General features: G+C 42.3%; 1 protein-coding gene across 10 annotated transcripts in view; it reads left to right on the top strand.

Moving 5' to 3' along the window:
- GHR (growth hormone receptor) overlaps positions 1–19,181 on the top strand; it is a 307,084-nt gene that overhangs the window by 249,719 nt on the left and 38,184 nt on the right. For all 10 annotated transcript variants that reach the window (XM_055554865.1, XM_055554866.1, XM_055554860.1 and 7 more), the window contains one exon: positions 16,138–16,267. In XM_055554865.1, coding sequence (XP_055410840.1) covers positions 16,138–16,267 — 130 coding nt within the window. The remainder of the gene's footprint in view (positions 1–16,137; positions 16,268–19,181) is intronic.

Genomic DNA, 19,181 nt, shown 5'->3' with positions numbered 1-19,181 from the left:
AACTCACCATGGCAAATTTAGAAGTATAATATCTGTTATAAATGATCAACTTCCTAAAATGCACCTCCATTTTTTCTCTCCTCCCATCCAAACTTTTCTATGAAAGATTCTAGATCCATTGTAATTTATACTGTTTCTCCCTTTCTTTATACGGATCAATACAGCTACTCCAGTATTTCCTAAATGGTTTATTTTCTGATCATTTTATATGTGTACATCTTATTTCCCCAACTAGACTGAAAACTTCACAGAGGCAGGGACTGTTGTTAGTTTCCTGTTTCCATGAGGGGATCTGACACTGCTAGTTAGGATACATATGACTCTGACCATAAGCATGCTCTCCTGATTTGCATCGGTTAAAAGGTGAAGTACAAGACCTTCTCAGACCAAGTACAGGACACTTAATCTCTAAGCTCTAGTCTCTACATGCTATCTGACAGCTCATAGAAGCTGATAAATCTCTGAGCCTGATGCCAAAAAAGCACCCTTGCCGTAAAGAGAAAACCCAAATAAAACTGAAAGCAGCAGTGCAGCGTATGAGGAAAAACATTTTGAAATGAAAAGAATCTGGATTCAAACCCCAGCCTTGCCGCTTGCTGGTTTGTGCTTTGGCTAAAAATGTTGTACCTTTACTGACGTTAAGCTTCCTTATCTATAAAGTAAAGGTTATTATACTCTCATACACCATTCCTCACAGAAGAGATAGATGTCAAGACGAGATGAGAAGTATGGGGCAAGAACTTAGCACATACGAGTAGTTCAGGTAGTCAAAAATAACTTTTACACATTAAGTAAAATGCTTTTACTAATATACAATAAAAATGATTCCATTTATTAATTGTAAGTGCAATTTCAGTGTAATCAGGGCGTTGGTAATTGAGGTACTAAAGTGAGTAGTACATTCCCATGGAGCACTGGTTCTTACCAGGGGTGAGTCTCACCCCCAGGGGACATTTGGCACTAGCTAGAAATATTTTAGTGGTCACAGCTGGGGGAGAGGGCAGAGCTGCTGACATCTCACAGGTAGGGAATGATGCTAAACATCCTCCCGTGCTCAGAATTGTTTTGTAGTCGCTCAGTCATGTCCAACTCTTTGCAACACCATGAACTATAGCCCACTAGGCTCCTCTGTCCATGGGACTTCCCAGACAAGAATACTGGAATGGTTGCCATTTCCTTCTCCGGGGGATCTGCCCGACCCAGGGATTGAACCTGTGTCTCTTGCATCACCTGTATTGGCAGGCAGATTCTTTACCACTCAGCCACCTGGGAAGCTCAGGATAGCCCTCACAATAAAGAGTTAGCTGCCCTAAAGTATCAACCCTGCTATAGAACCTAGAGAGCCCATTACTCCTGACAAAAATGTGTTTTACATTTAAGACTGACTGGATACATGAATAAGAAAGTAGTTTCCATTTTGGTGGATTCTGAGTGATTTGCCTAGTCCTAAATATCTTTTGAACTGTGGTATTGGAGAAGACTCTTGAGAGTCCCTTGGACTGCAAGGAGATCCAACCAGTACATTCTAAAGGAGATCAGCCCTGGGTGTTCTTTGGAAGGAATGATGCTAAAGCTGAAACTCCAATACTTTAGCCACCCCATGTGAAGAGTTGACTCATTGGAAAAGACTCTGATGCTGGGAGGGATTGGGGGCAGGAGGAGAAGGGGACAACAGAGGATGAGATGGCTGGATGGCATCACCGACTCGATGGACGTGAGTTTGAGTGAACTCCAGGAGTTGGTGATGGACAGGAAGGCCTGGCTTGCTGCAATTCATGGGGTCGCAGAGTCGGACAAGACTGAGCAACTGAACTGAACTGAAATACCTTTCTGGGCTTCCCTGGTGGCTCAGATGGCAAAGAATCTGCCTGCAATGCAGGAGACCTGGGTTCGATCCCTGGGTTGGGAAGATACCATGGAGAAAGGTGTGGCTTCCCACTTTAGTATTCCTTCCTAGAGAATTCCATGACAGAGGAGCCTAGCGGGCTAGTCTATGGGGTTGCAAAGAGTCAGACACAACTGAACAACCAACTTTTACTTTTTTCAAATACCTTTCTATGTGAACCATTTCGGTATTTCAGATTCTCATTGTGAACCATACTTTTAGACTAAATTATTACAATGTATAAGGCCCTGTTATATTTCAAAAATAGCCTTGAAACTCAATAGATGAAGGAGTGAGAACCTAACTAATCCACATGAGTAAATACGAGAGCTTTATATGCAATTTTAAATTTAGTGAGTTTGTCCTCTGTAATAATGGTGATGGTTCTTTGTTGAAAACCAGTTACATATCAGGCACTTTATGTAAACAATCTGAATTAATTTTCAGCAATTGGATAGGTATTTTGCTTTCATTTTACACATGGGAAAATATAATATTCTAGCAAGTTGCACATCTGAGATTCACAGCCACATTCAGCTGGACTTCAAGCCTGTGCTCTTTCTGCTGCTCCATGATGCCCCTATTCACCAAGGGTCTAAGACTGGAAACAGAGGTGGGTGTGTTTTAGAGGAAATAAGGTAGGAAAGAAACATCGATTAGGGGCTTTGCTCAGGAAGGTTGGATTGGGTCTCTTGCTGAGGGGCCCATGAGTGTCCATGAACTAGGTGAAAACCTCGAGCTTTCTCAGGACAGTGGATCAGAGAGAATGGATTTGTTGAAATGGGTATTAGCTCTATACCTCAAATTTATACAGTTTGCCAGTTTAGCAACTTTTTTTAGGTCTTCCATGTTTAAGCTGACGCAATGAATTTTCTGAATTCTTCCTTTTTAGTTAAGTATTTTTTCTTTCGAAATCAGTTCTACCATCTAAGCAAGTACTGTCAAATAGAAATACGAGTGCTACATATGCAGTTTTAGGGCTTTCCAGGTGGCACAGTGGCAAAGAACCTGCCTGCCAATGCAGGAAGCAAGAGATGCAGGTTCAATCCCTGGGTCAGGAAGATACCCTGGAGTAGAAAATGGCAACCCACTCCCATATTTTTGCCTGGAAAATTCCATGGACAGAGGAGCCTGGCAGGCTACAGTCCATGGGTTCGCAAAGAGTCAGACACAACTGAGCACCACCCACCCCACACACACACATAATCTTAAATTTTCTATTAGCCACATTAAAAAAGTAAAAAGACAGGTAAAATTAACTTTTATATCTTATTTAGCTGAATATTAAATAAGATATATTTATACTATAATTTCAACATGTAATCAACCTAATTTAATGGTATTGTGATATTTTACATTATTTTTTCATAATCTTGAAAATTCAGCGTGTATTTTACATCACACTTTGGGATGCCAAAGTTTCAGAGAAATGAAATGTAGTCCTATTGAAACAAAGCTATATTTAAGGCAAAAACATTTTACACTGCTTTCATTTTTAAATGTAAATTAATTAAAATCGAATAAAATTGAAAATTAAAATCTTGGTCACAGTACCCCCATTTCAAGCCCTCAATTGCGACATGACACTAACAGCTACCATACTGGATGACACAGATCTAAATTCTTGCCCCAAGGAATGTGGTCACCAGAAGCAGCATCCAGAAACGTGAAAAGTTCAACATCTCAGGTCCTGCCTACTGAATCTGCATTTTAACAAGATTTCAACTTTGGATTTCTCATACTAAAGTTTGAAAAGCACCTCTCTCAAAACACGTGAATCTCTCCAACAGAGAACTGAAGGAGTGAATAAATGAAGAACTGCGAGGACCTAGGAAATTCGCTGCTGGAGCACTGCCAGGGCTTGGTATGATGTGTTCCACTAAGACACAGTCATTTCCCACCGAGGCAGCCGTGGCCATTCTACCGTGTGTGCTAACACAGGGCTGTCCTGGAGCCCGGAGCTGGCTCTACTCCCAGGATCTATGGCACAGAATCTCACACTGAGTTCCATGACTCCCACAATTAAGGCAGCTGCATTCTCACAACACCGTATATGCTTAAAACTGCAACTTTAAATCCCCCAAAACACAGCTGCGAGCATGTGTTTCTGCTCCACACAGTGGAATTTAAGGCTGGGCCTTCCTGGGAGACCCCAGGAAGATCACCCACAGAGGGGCTTGTGCTGTCCACCACACTGCCATCTCGGAGATTTCAATGCATGCTGCTTTGCCTTGCTAACCTTATTTGGTGTGTTTTTCACAGGACTCGGCATTTAAGGGGCCTTTCAATATATTTGCTAAGGAATTCATTGTACTAATCTAACACAGAAGCTCATTGTTCTAATTCAGAGGTTCCCAACCGTGCTTGCACGTTAGAGTCACCTGGGGCATTTTTTAAACTACCAATGCCTAAGTATCACTTCAGTCTTTTTCCCTCTGTACATTGAGAGTAGTGTTTATATTTTTAAAGATATAAGTGACATCTAACACTGTATAGGCATCACCCCATCTAATTAAATTAGATCTCTGGAAGGTATTTTGTTAAAGACCACCAGGTGATGTAAATGTGCAGCCAGAGTTGAGAACCACTGGTCTAATTAGCTGGCAGTCAGATACCTTAAGTTAATCCTTCTCAATCTTTAATGTACATAATACAGATAACTTGGGAACTTGTTAGAATGCAGATTCTGATTCAACCCAAAGAGGACAAATAAGCCCAACCTTATGTACAGATATGTCCCTCGTGGCATTTGATTCTTGACCATCATCAATCTTTTTCCATCTCAGCAAACTAGGATAAGTTCACCACTCTCTCCTGATTCATCTTTGAAGACTTCATCTGTCTCTCTACCCTCAGCTATTAGTCATTACAAGTTTCTTTGATTTCCTAAAGCAATTATTATCTTTATTGGAACTACCTTTTATTGTTAACTACTTCTCACATATTATTTCCTGTACTACTACAGCTCTTCAAAGGCAGACTCCATGTGTCATGTTATTTTCATAATTCCCATAACACTCAAAAGACTACCTTACACATAATGGGTACCACATAAATGCTTCTTGATTAATAGAGTGTCTATATGAAAGTCTCTTTAAAATCCCAAACAAGTTAAAAATGCAAGACGTTTTTCATTGTTGAGAAGAAAAAAAAAAATTCAATGTTCGTGTTAGCTTTTTCCATTCTGGGTACATATTTAAATTTTGGAGAACTACTTTGTAAGTTAATAGTCTTAATTATTTGTTTGGAAGAGGGTATTATCGTCATTTTACACCAGATAATTCTTTGTCATCTGGTCACAGGGAGTCTCCTGTGTACTGTAGGATGTTTCACAGCATCTCTGGCCTCTACCTGAAAAATGTCACCCCTCCCCCAGCCATGACCATCCAATATGTCTCCAGCAAACATCTACTGGGAAGGAAACCCACCCTGGTTGACAGCTCTTGGTTTAGAAGAATGAAGAGTGACACAGCTGCCTTGCTGCAGCACTAAATACCTTTAAAAATTCATATACACACACACAAGAATTACAAGCCATGTTCCTGAGAAATATGTATATAAGTATTTATAGAAAAATGTTCTCTCATATTTTGGAAGCCATGGCTGTGTATACCATATTTATCTTTGCATTTGTCATACTGGACATTCTTTTATGGAAATAGAAATATATATATGAAACATTTTAAAAATCTGAATATAGATTTCAGAACTCAAACATGTGGTGGGAATAAATTATACCAAGGGAGAAGGTATCCACAGAGCAAAAGTTATGAAGAAAGAATGACCAGGCCGATTCTCTCTCAGGGAACTGGCCCAGCCTCTTGCTATAAAATTGTCTGCTGTGCCATCATCCTTGGACCATATTTACTGTTCCAGCAAGTGATGATGCTCATTAAGCTGCAGCCTGGCACATAAACAGATGTTCAATGATTGTTGAATAAGTGGACAAATGAATGAATTCATGTTGCATGTGCCTGTAACCCTAAAACTAAAAAGCTTTGGTGTCCTCATTAGAAAAGACCCTGTTTTACTGCATTTGAAACTCCAAACCTTAGAAATGCAATTACATAGAAGACTACATCATCATCAGTGAGAATTAAACGATCTTGACAAAATTACAAGGATGGGAAAATAAAGACTCATTCATCATTTGGTTTCTTCTGGCGATTGAAGGCTCCCCTGAGACTTTAGGAGGTTTGTGTTTTTCAGTGACAAGAGTTTTGACTTTGGCAAAGCATGGCTATACTTTTAGGCTTGGATGAGAATATACCCACATGTACTTTTCCCTCCCATTCCTGGCAAATAACTTGTCTGTGAGAACCAGACAACAGGCTCCAGTGGTGGGAACAAGCAGGATGTCTTCTGGACTCAGAAGGGAAAAGATGATATAAGTCAGTGGTTCTTGAATTCTTCTGTCCTTTAAAATCACTGAGGAGCTTTTAAAAATCCAATAGCCAGATAACTAAATTGGCGATTCCATGTATTATCAGTTAAAGTAGAATCTCAAAGAGTAGAACACAGCATCAGTAATTATTTTTAATTCCCCAGATTCCAGCATCAGTTCAGTTCAGTCGCTCAGTCGTGTCCGACTCTTTGCGACCCCATGAATCGCAGCACGCCAGGCCTCTCTGTCCATCACCAACTACTGGAGTTCACTCAGACTCACGTCCATCAAGTCAGTGATGCCATCCAGCCATCTCATCCTCTGTTGTCCCCTTCTCCTCCTGCCCCCAATCCTTCCCAGCATCAGAGTCTTTTCCAATGAGTCAACTCTGCATGAGGTGGCCAAAGTACTGGAGTTTCAGCTTTAGCATCATTCCTTCCAAAGAAATCCCAGGGCTGATCTCCTTCAGAATGGACTGGTTGGATCTCCTTGCAGTCCAAGGGACTCTCAAGAGTCTTCTCCAACACCACACTTCAAAAGCATCAATTCTTCAGCACTCAGCTTTCTTCAGAGTCCAACTCTCACATCCATACAAGACCACAGGAAAAACCATAGCCTTGACTAGACGGACCTTTGTTGGCAAAGTAATGTCTCTGCTTTTGAATATGCTATCTAGGTTGGTCATAACTTTCCTTCCAAGGAGTAAGTGTCTTTTTATTTCGTGGCTGCAGTCACCGTCTGCAGAGATTTTGGAGCCCAAACAAATAAAGTCTGACACTGTTTCCCCATCTATTTCCCATGAAGTGATGGGACCAGATGCCATGATCTTCGTTTTCTGAATGTTAAGCTTTAAGCCAACTTCTTCACTCTCCTCTTTCACTTTCATCAAGAGGCTTTTTAGTTCCTCTTCACTTTCTGCCATAAGAGTGGTGTCATCTGCATATCTGAAGCTATTGATATTTCTTCCAGCAATCTTGATTCCAGCTTACAATGTGCTAATTCTAAGTATGGCCCCTCTGCCAGCCACCTATTTCCAGGAATTGGGATCATTTCACTAAAAAGAACCTGATAACCTCATTCACAAGTGCTTCAGCTAAGTTTCACTTGGGACATTTTCATATGACCAGGGGATCCAGTAGTCTTAAGATTTTTTTTTTGATGTGGATCATTTTGTCTTTATTGAATTTGTTAGAATTTTGCTTCAGTTTTATGTTTTGGATTTTTGGCCATGAGTGATCTTAACTCCCTGACCAGGGATAGAAGCCACACCCCCAGCATTGGAAGGTGAAGTCTTAACCACTGGACCACCAGGGAAGCCCCCCTCTAGTAGTGTCTTCTGTGCAGTGAGTTATAAACCCTTATACTGTGACATGCCTAAATTAGCAACGTATGCTGAGTCATGTCCAACTCTTTGTGGCCCCATGGACTATAGCCTACCAAGCTCCTGGAATTTTTCCAGACAAGAATACTGGAGTGGGTGCCATGCCCTCCTCCAGGGGATCTTCCTGACTCAGGGACTGGACCCGCGTCTCTTGCGTCTCCTGCATTGGCAGGCAGGTTCTTTACCATTAGCGCCACCTGGGAAGCCCCGTCTAACTTGTGAAGAACTGTTAAACTTTTTCTGCAGTGACTGTACCAGTTTACATTCCTACTGGAGGTTTCAATTATTCTACATCCTCTTGCTTTATATTTTAATTATTTGATTATATTATCTAAGATGTCCCTTGCTTCAACCAAACAAAAAATAAATTTTACTAAATTTAATGTTGTTTCTTTGACATATTAAAACCATGCTATAAGAATTTTTTTTTTAATAATAAAACTATGTCAGTTCTATTTCCTAAGTCAGTTATCCTGCAGGGCAGTAAGTATGCGTCTTGGAGGTGACGCTCCTCTTTCATCTTCCAGTAGGCTACACTGTTAGAACCTGGAGCAGCTGGAACTGCCTTGGTAGATCCCTCTCCCTAGCCAGAGAAAAAACACCAGGGAAAATAGTGCTCCCACCTGCCCACTCAATTTTAAGAGAATTGATGGGAGAAGAGAGAAAGTCTTAGATAGGAAAGTGTGTGACCATTCTGTCCTAGAGAATTGAGTGAAATAATGGGAAAGTACTGTGTATGTGTGTGTGTGTTAGTTGCTCAGTCGTGTCCGACTCTTCGCAACCCCATGGACTGTAGCCCACCAGGCTCCTTTGTCCATGGAATTTTCTAGGCAAGAATACTGGAGTGGGTTGTCATTCCCTTCTCCAGGGATCTTCCCAACCCAGGGATTGAACCTGGGTCTCTCACACTGCAGGCAGATTCTTTACTGTCTGAGCCACCAGGGAAAGCAATGAGTAAGCTAAATACACTGAATAAATGCCATGGAGAAGAAAGGGGAGAAGAATGATTAATTAATTACCCTGAATATTCAAAACTAGGATTAATTATGTTCAACCACAACGGTTTCAGAAGGGAAGTAAATACATTTGATAATGAAACTGTTCCATGAAAATTAAATAAAACAACAAAACAAACTTTGGTGAAAAGATAGAGGCTTAAATGCTAACAGTCCTGCGTGCATAGCTCTGTTTCCTGACACGGCCATACAGATGAGCTATCCACAGGGGCCGCATCCAGTTAAATTCCCTGCCAGACCACATGTGCCGCAAATACTGTTCCAAGACCCTGTAAAGTTCACTTGACTTGACATTCATCTTAAAGTAACTGGATGTTTTCACTAAGTCCTTGTTTTAGTCAAACTTACAGTGTTTTAAATGCACCAAGAATCTATTTTTTAAAGCATACTAGAGTTATTTAAAATAATAAAAAAGAAAGAAATGAATAGTTCAGGGGAAATTTTGTGAACTCTCGCTCTGAACTCTAAGCCATTAAGCGCCTAAGCAGAAGATTTTACAGCTGTGCCTTCCTCATTTCTGCAGAGAACCATAAAGGAAGTCAAGTGTGAAGGTGAATTCCTTACATTTAGTATCGTCCAATGCAAAATACTTTATTAGATTCTTTGCCAATTTCCAGTGTTAAAGATTTTTTCCAATAGCTTATACAAACGGAGTAGTCACAGTTTCAGAACCATTTGGTAATTCGTAGGTTATAAAAAGCCTACCAGACTTTTAAAATGTGTGTTCTTTGACAGTAGATTATCTATGTGCTCAGTTGTGTCCAACTCCTTTCAGCCCCTTGGACTGTAGTCCACCAGGCTCCTCTGCCCATGGAATTTTCCAGGCAAGAATACTGGAGTGGGATGCCATTTCCTTCTCCAGGAGATCTTCCCAACCCAGGGATCAAACTTGTGTCTCTTGAATTTCCTGCATTGGCAGGCATGTTCCTTACCACTAGCACCACCTGGGAAGCCCATTTTATCTCTAAGGCAGCTTAGTTACTTAACAATAGTGATCAACCAGGAAGTTTACAGACTTCTTTTACCATATTTTGACAGGCTAGCATCCATCAAAGACAAGACATTTATTTAGTAAAGAGGATTTAAGATGCTCTAGGGTGGAGAAATCATTGCATTTCTGAAGCTCTTCAAATAGGTGAATGCTTTGAAAATAACAAGTGTACTTTGGAGAAGGATGAAGTGAAGTGAAATTCTCTCTGTTGTGTCTGACTCTTTGTGACCCCATGGACTGTACAGGCCATGGAATTCTCCAGGCCAAAATACTGGAGTGGGTAGCCATTCCCTTCTCCAGGGGATCTTCCCAACCCAGGGATCAGACCCAGGTCTAATGCATTGTGGGCAGATTCTTTACTATCTGAGCCACCAAGGATGCATGGCCTCAAAGCAGAGGTTCAAAAGGGAAGACTCCAGAAAGCTGGGCAAGGCGTTCTTTTCCCTCCACCTAAGTGTTTACAAGTGTGTGCAAAATACAGTGCCCCTCAGTCCAGAACCTAGTCCCCAGGAAGACCAGCAAATATTTAGGCTTTACAAAAAAGAAAAGGTAACACTTTAGAAACACAACTCAACCACCTAGCCCATTCCACTTATTTACTTATGAAGTTCATTTGTCTGTTCTATAAAATTGTTGTCTTTTGTATGCCTTTGCAAGTTTTCATTCTTAATCAGATCAACGGCCTTTGTTTTCTTTCCTTACTGTTTGTCTATGCCACCCAATTCAAAAGGCAGCTGTCAACTGTCTGCGCTCAGTTATGCTTTCAGAGAGCAAGGTTGTCTCTTCACAAGATGCTGAGTCCCCAGCCCCCTTTCAGCGGTGATAACAAGTGTCCAGGACTGTTGACAGCAGATGGTCCACATGACAGGCTATAGGTTGTACGTTGAAGGGCACGTGGCTGCAGTGTGCCTGCCTTCCCCTCCATGACCTGGTGCTCCAGGAAGAACGTTGTCCTTTCCTTCCAAAAACCCCTTTCCTTCCAGCCTTCCCCTCCCACTTCAATTGCTCCTCTTCTTCCTTCTCTTCTAACCCTGAACCCTCAAGCACACATTGGGCACTTGTATGTGATTTCATTTGGCTTTTGTTTCTGTTTTGTCACAAGCTGAGGACGGGAGAGCGTGACTGGTGAGAGAGGGGAAGAAGGCAAACAATTATTTCAGTGGCAGCAGCTGCTTGATGTCTGTGTCCTGCCCCGGAAGATTGTCTTCCTCCAAAGGGAGAGCCCCTGGGCAGGGAAGGGGGCCCGGCCAGTCTGGCTGCAGAGTCAGCCATGGTCACTGTCAAAGGCGATGTGGGGCAACCAGCAGAGCCTCCCAGCCATTCGTGATCCTTCTGTCATCATAGGATTGAACGTAAATCAACTTTTCAAAACTTGAATTGTAATAAAACTCTCTTCAAGCTTTCTTGGAGTAATAATTTCAGTAAGAATACTTATTTTTAATTTTTATTACCAGTTTATAGTCCACGAGAAATTTGGGCAGGTTTACCATTTAAATGTAGTGTTTTATACATGTATTTGAAATCTCTCTTAGTTCTTCAAGGATTCATGAACCATTATTATATTCTTAGGCCATAATTAACATTCATATCCTTCTAGCACCCTCCAGAACTTGGCTCACAGGACTAACACCAAGTGTCACTCTTCATCTGTAGTTCTGCTAGAACTGATCAGAGAACCTAATGATGTGGAAAGCCAACTTTTCAGTGCTTACATATAGCTGTGTTTCTCTACAGCAGTGGCTGTCTCAACCTGGGCTGCATATTTCAAGCAACGGGTGAACTTTAAAAAATCTCAATGCCCATGCTGCACCCCTGCTACATTTGGTCAAGCCTCTGGGAGCAGACCAAGGGATCCGTATCTTTCACAGTTCCTCGGTTGATTCTGATGTGCAGTCACAGTTAGGAAATCCTCCTCTTAGGGCTTGCCAGGTTACAGATAACCAAGAGTTTAGTTAGAGCATATCTGTTTGCTTATCATCTTTCCTTTCTGGGGATTTTTGAGAAGCAAAAGAGAATTATCTAACAAAAAAGCTACTATTTTTTGCTAGTACTAAGAGTTTAGATAAAATCACATAGATTTGTGTGTTAATCCCATCTGCATACAACAGTAATATAAATATGGGCAGCTCACTTCTCTGAACTCCAGTTTTAGCCATTTCTAAGTGTAAATAGTACCTGCCTTCTAGGGCTGTTACTAGTGTTAAAGGAGATTATATAAGCATGATATTATCAACATGATGTAATATATAGCATGATGTATGTAAACTAGTAATAATAACTAAAATAAGTATTTCATTACAGTTATTTTCAAAATGGAACTCCAAAGAGAATAAAAATGAATCCCAAATGTATTATTAATATTTTTGAATCTTGAGCATTGTTAATACTAACATTTCTTCAGGAGGCAGGACCACTTGAGTTGAAATAGTCATTTGTCTTAGTGAGAATTAATTTCTCACTAAGGGTCAAAGGTGGTTTCTCCTGTCCACTGCAACATTAAAAGATGCTGTAAATGGATAGTGTACTACACTGTCTTTAGGGCTATACTAAAAAAAAAAAAAATCACGAACAGGTAGGAAGTATTTCTACTTTAGAAATGACTGTATGTAGCTCATCAGAGAGGAACTCAGAGAGTATCATAACCATCGGTGGTCTTCATAGTGAAACACAGAACAAGTTTCTACTGGGATTTTTAGATCTAATAGGTGCTCATTTTAAGGTTAGGCCAGTACCTCTCAGATTTGGAAAAGCTCAGTATGACTCTAAGGAACTGGACTTAGGAATGCTGAATGTCTTCAACCACAGTGGTAACAGCTGAAGCAGGAGGAAACTAAGAAAAAGAGAAGCAGCCAGCTATACTGCAGTTCTTCTTGCCTCCAAAAGGGAATTTACCCCCTTTCCTATGTTCATTGTGACATATTCTATTTGTGACTTATGTCATTCTTAAATGGTTCTTTGAAGTTCTGATGTGCTCACTCAGTTGTATCTGACTCCTTGCAACCCCATGGACTGTAGCCTGCGAGGCTCCTCTGTCCCTGGGGATTCTCCAAGCAAGAATACTGGAGGGGAGTGCCATGCCCTCCTCCAGGGGATCTTCCCAACCTAGAAATTGAACCCAGGTCTCCTGCATTGCAGGCAGATTCTTTACCATCTGAGCCACCAGAGAAGCCCAATATATTAGATTTATTCCTTATATATCAACAACATTCAAACATTTACTATGGTTAGTATTTTTCCCTGTCCTTCCTCCACATGGACTTAGCAGGTGGGCCTGCTTCAGATTCTCTCACAGGGCTGTGCAAAAAGTGCCAGCAAGGGCTGTGGTCTCATCTGTGGTGTGGACTGGGGAAGGATCGGTTTCCACACTCACTGAGCAATTGTTTCCCAGGATTCAGCTCTTGAAGGGTTGTTAGACTGAGGGCCTCAACTTCTTGCTAATTGTGGACGAGAGGCCACCCTCAGTTCTTTGCTGTGTGGTTCTCACCACCATGGCAGCTTGCTTCAGCAAAACCGGCAAGAGACTCAGCCAGCCAGCAAGACGGAAGTCACAGTCTTTTGTATTCTAATCCCAGATGCGACATCCCCTCAATGCTGTTATATTCCACAGATTCAAGGCAAGTGGCTCAAGGGGAGAACATACTTAAGGTTGTGGATAACAGGAGCCTGGGATCCATGGGGCCACAGCACCTAACAGCACACACCCAGCCATAAAAGAAAGAGAGGAAGAAAGGCAAGGAAGAGGCTGCAAGGAAGAAGAAAAAAAAAGGCAGGCAGGCAATGACAGACAGACATTAAAAAAAAGACCAAAAAAGTAGCTTTGCTGCACTGCGTCTACAGCAGGATTCCTCTGTGGGCATGTTATTTCATCACATTAGCACCACAACTATGAATTTCCTATTTCTTACTTAAAATGGAAGATAATATGGGGCTTTCTATACATCTGGAGTTAAAAGGAAACAGAATAATCAGGAACAGTACGTTGAAGCAAGCAAAATGTGTTTCAAATTAATTCAAGTTCTTTTCCCCCAAGCTAGCAATTTTTTTCCTTCATGTTTCAAGTTTTCTGATTGGATTTATTCTTCTTACCAGTATGTGGCAGGCTTATTGCACAGAGGCTATAGGAACCTGAATGGTGTTTGCATTTGGTGTTCTCTGGCATTTTCGGCTCAAATGCCAAAATTATATTTTGATTATGTACATTGTTATTAACAGCTGTTTATGTCACTTAAGGGCTTTCCGGGTGACTTAGCTAGTAAAGAATCAGCCTGCAATGCAGGAGACCCCAGTTCGATTCCTGAGTCGGGAAGATCCCCTGGAGAAGGGATAGGCTGCCCACTCCAGTATTCATGGGCTTCCCTGGTGGCTCAGATGGTAAAGAATCTGCCTGCAATGTGGGAAACATGGGTTCGATCCCTGGGTTGGGAAGATCCCCTGGAGGAGGGTATGGCAACCCACTCCAGTATTCTTGCCTGGAGAATCCCCATGGACAGAGGAGCCTCACGGGCTGCAGTTCACGGGGTCGCAAAGAATCAGACACAACTGAGCAACTAAGCACAGCACAGCACATGTCACTTAACTGTAAAAGTGACGTCATAAAGTTTAAGAAAGAGTTCATCTATTCCAGCCTCTCTATTGAGGAAGTTGAGGCCCAAATGACTTGGGAAGTTCAAGGCTAAATATTGTCAGAGCTGAAACTAGATCACAGATCTCTCAATTTGAAATCTGGTGTATTTCCTCTCCTCACATTCTGTGCAAAAGAGCAGTCAGAATGTGCATTCCTTCCTCAACATTGCAGGTGTTAAAACATGTTTATTGTTGTTGATGTTAAGTCACTAAGTCATGTCCAACTCTTTGCAATCCTGTGGACTGTGGTCCACTAGGCTCCTCTGTCCCTGGGATTCTCCAGGCAAGAATACTGGAGTGGGTAGCCATTCCCATGTCCAGAGGATCTGCCCCACCCAGGGATCAAATCCACGTGTCCTACATTGGCAGACATATTCTTTACCACTGAGCCACCTGGGAAGCCCTAAAACATGTTAGTTGTGCTTTAATGTGGTTTATTTAGCACTGATTTTCTGGAAGGATCTAAAAATAACACTTCCAGTGCATCAGCTAATAGAAAAAGGAACTTTTCCAGGAACTCTACTGTATAATAAAGTGTTTGGCTAACAAAACACACACTTTTTTCATTTGCAACAGATCATACAAGCTCCTATGCTTCAGTTAATTAACACTGACCACCATCTTCAAAATGGCCTTGGAAATCAGAAGAACAATTAAAACTGATACACAAAAATTTGTTTTGCCTCAGACCTACTGCAGATTTCATAGATGCAGAGGAGTCTGCTAATATCCTCACATCTAGGTGGCTTTCTCCACTTCCCATGTTAGAATTGATACATATGTATGCATAAGTTATTTAAAGTAGGTATCTATTTAATAAGTTTACTGGCTGAATCTTTTAAAAGAAGGCAAACGTTAGGAACTTTTCATCAAAAATTGGTAAAAAGAGAAAAGGCTCTGTGATGAATGCTGTGGTCCCCACACGACATCCCTTGGGCCCACCTGGTGCCAAGACAGTCATCCATGGTGGTCAGCTGCCACCATGCATATCGCTGGGCACATTTCATGTGCCTGTCGAGGTTTCTAAGAAGTCTAGCAAGGACCCTCAACCCATGCGCAGGTGCAGCCTAGAGGTTCGTGGGCATTAGTACCTCCTGGACAGCCCTCAGCCTTGGGAGGTAGGAGTTGGCATATAACACCCTAGTCTTCCAGACAAGGATACCAGGAAGGCACACTCTAACAGCTTCTCAGAGGGACCTCTGTGGGGTTGGGCCCCCGCCGGCCACTATGGGAACGAGCTGAATAGCACACGCTGTGTTAGCTGTTCTCTGCTCCCCACATCCCTCTCTTCCTTTCCCGGAGTCACCCTCCTAGTAAGCTGCTGCTGCTACTGCTGCTAAGTCGCTTCAGTTATGTCCGACTCTGTGTGACCGCATAGACAGCAGCCCACCAGGCTCCTCTGTCCCTGGGATTCTCCAGGCAAGAACACTGGAGTGGGTTGCCATTTCCTTCTCCAATGCATGAAAGTGAAAAGTGAAAGTGAAGTCGCTCAGTCATGCCCGACTCTTATCGACCCCATGGACTGGAGCCTACCAGGCTCCTCCATCCATGGGATTTTCCAGGCAAGAGTACTGGAGTGGGGTGCCGTTGCTTTCTCCTACTTGTGCCCAAGTCCTCATCTCTTACTCTGGTTTCTTAAACAGCACCCCCCACCCCAAGAAATAATGTTGGAAATAAAGACAAAATGGTTTGTTCCTGCAATCAAGGGCTAACAGAAATAACTGACAACAGCTCTGAAGCTATGGCCCAGAGAAACAGCATTTCTAGAAGTGGTTGCTCTTGATCACTTTAAGTATGTGTCTCATTAGGACCATCCATTACTCTCCTGATTTCATGACTTGTCTTTTTATTCTGCAGATTCTTCTGGGAATCCTAAATTCACCAAGTGCCGTTCACCTGAACTGGAGACTTTCTCATGTCACTGGACAGATGGGGCTAATCACAGTTTACAGAGCCCAGGATCTGTACAGATGTTCTATATCAGAAGGTATGGGCCTCATGCTTTTCTGATTTCTCTCCATGAATTTTCTGATGAAAATCCATTGAGTGTCATGCAGTGATGGGAATGGAAATAATCTTCTTTGGTGATCTAAATGCATTCACCCATTCATTCATTTAAATATATTAGTTAAGCCCTTACTATATGTTGGGTACTATTTTAGATGCTGGAAATATGGCAGTGATGACAAAAAGTCCCTGTCCTCCTGAAGATTAATTTCCAGTGAGGAAAGACAGACAAAAATTTTAAAAATTAAAAAATTAAATTTCAACTGGTATATGGGTTACTGAGAAAAGTAAAGCCAGGAAGAATGTTCAGTTCAGTTCAGTTCAGTCGCTCAGTCATGTCCGACTCTATGCGACCCCATGAATTGCAGCACGCCAGGCCTCCCTGTCCATCACCAACTCCCGGAGTTCACTCAGACTCATGTCCATCAAGTCAGTGATGCCATCCACCCATCTCATCCTCTGTTGTCCCCTTCTCCTCCTGCCCCCAATCCCTCCCAGCATCAGAGTCTTTTCCAATGAGTCAGCTCTTCGCATGAGGTGGCCAAAGTACTGGAGTTTCAGCTTCAGCATCATTCCTTCCAAAGAAATCCCAGGGCTGATCTCCTTCAGAATGGACTGGTTGGATCTCCTTGCAGTCCAAGGGACTCTCAAGAGTCTTCTCCAACACCACACTTCAAAAGCATCAATTCTTCCGCATTCAGCCTTCTTCACAGTCCAACTCTCACAACCATACATGACCACAGGAAAAACCATAGCCTTGACTAGACGGACCTTTGTTGGCAAAGTAATGTCTCTGCTTTTGAATATGCTATCTAGGTTGGTCATAACTTTCCTTCCAAGGAGTAAGCGTCTTTTAATTTCATGGCTGCAGTCACCATCTGCAGTGATTTTGGAACCACAAAAAATAAAGTCTGACACTGTTTCCACTGTTTCCCCATCTATTTCCCATGAAGTGATGGGAACGGATGCCATGATCTTCGTTTTCTGAATGTTGAGCTTTAAGCCAACTTCTTCACTCTCCACTTTCACTTTCATCAAGAGACTTTTGAGTTCCTCTTCACTTTCTGCCATAAGGGTGGTGTCATCTGCATATCTGAGGTTATTGATATTTCTCCCAGCAATCTTGATTCCAGCTTGTGCTTCTTCCAGTCCAGCTTTTCTCATGATGTACTCTGCATATAAGTTAAATATCTGCATGTGCATGAGAGCATCTGAGGATGAGTGTGTGAGTATGAGTGAGCACGTGTGGGTGCATGAACATCAGTGTGTAATAGTGGGTATAGTGTGACTGTGCATGAATGTGGGAAAGCAGGTGTGAGTATGTGTAAACGTGTGGGGTGTGTATGGATGTGCATGAGTGTATCCGTAAATGGGAGCATATGGGGGAGTAAACATGTGAAAGTGAGCATGCATGAGTGTGTGTGCCTGTTGAGAGCCCAGGTGATACCTTAAATGAGGTCTTCAGAGGTTCCTCTATGGTACCTGAGAGCAGAGACATAAAATAGGTGAGAGAGGCCATGTGACTATCTGAAGGAAAGACTGCACAGACAGAGGAAACTGCAATTGGCTGACATGGCAGGTTGGAGGAACGCAGGAGGCTGGCTAGGACAAGGTGGAAGACAAGGAGAGTGACGCGGGGAGAAGTCAGAGGGTTAGATGGGACCAGACCGAGATAAGCCTTGAAGGCCACAGCCCAGCCGACTTCCTCTGTGGTGCAAAGCCATAGGGTTTTTGTTTTTGTTTTAAGATATGTGTAAGATGGTTTGGTTCCTATGTAGAAAATCGACTTTGTCTCTGTTAAATTCATGATCTTCGATAAGGGACTTTGATACTTCTCTTTTCCATTTTTACGGGTATTCCATTAAAGAAGAGTGAAGACAAAGATCTTTCAGTGTAATCACCATCCAAGTCATTTATTGCTTGCCCCTCACTTGGTATGATTTGCATTTCTGTATATTCTCATGTTGCACCTTTATGCTCTTTAAAATCCTAGGCTCAAACTCTCTATCATCTTCTCTTGTCCACCCAACCCTCAAGGAAGGCCTAAACCAAGAGGCAAGGTTAGTGGAGACCCCATTAAGTGGTGGTCATCAGTCCCAGGATGGTGCTATTGGTCCCCCGGAGGAGCCAGGAAACTAAAGGAAGGGGCAGCAGTCTATAAAGGGAGAAGCTTAGGGCCAACCATCCTATATTTCAGCCTGGCTCCAGCCCTTGCTCCAGAGTAGTACTGGACAGATTAGTCATTCTGTCCACAATTCAGCCACCTCATATGCAAAATGAAGATAACAGACCTTTCCCCATGGCTTCTTGGGAGGATTCTATTAACTAATGCATGAAAAAGCCTTATCACAGTGCTTGGTGACAAGCATAGTAAGAACTGAATGAATAATAGCTGCTATTCTTATTATTGTAGTATGAGAATAATTTAAAATACTATAGAATTCCAGTTCCTGGGCTACAAAAGCATTTTTTTTTACTGCCTATGATTATTGATATGCTATATTCCATTTTTAATGCAGAGCCAGGTGCTTAATTTGCAAATAAATACGTTGACTTAACAACCAGGACGGGCCTTACTCCCCTTCCAGATGTGTGAGAGGTCTCTCAAACATACCCCAAAGGGCACACAAGGATGAGATGCTTGGGCACCAAATGAACTTTTACCCCTGCAAGGCTGATACTGCAGAGGTTGGACTGAATCATGCCAGGCTTCCTTGTCCTTCACCATCTCCTGGAGCTTGCTCAAACTCATGTCCATCTAGTCAGTGATGCCATCCAACCATCTCATCCTCTGTCATCCCCTTCTCCTCCTGCCTTCAATCTTCCCCAGCATCAGGGTCTTTTCCAATGAGTCAGCTCTTTGCATCAGGTGACCAAAGTATCGGAGCTTCAGT

The sequence above is a fragment of the Bubalus kerabau genome, chromosome 18 (assembly GCF_029407905.1).
Source record: "Bubalus kerabau isolate K-KA32 ecotype Philippines breed swamp buffalo chromosome 18, PCC_UOA_SB_1v2, whole genome shotgun sequence".
NCBI lineage: Eukaryota > Metazoa > Chordata > Mammalia > Artiodactyla > Bovidae > Bubalus > Bubalus kerabau.
This window is presented reverse-complemented; position numbering and strand designations above follow the sequence as displayed.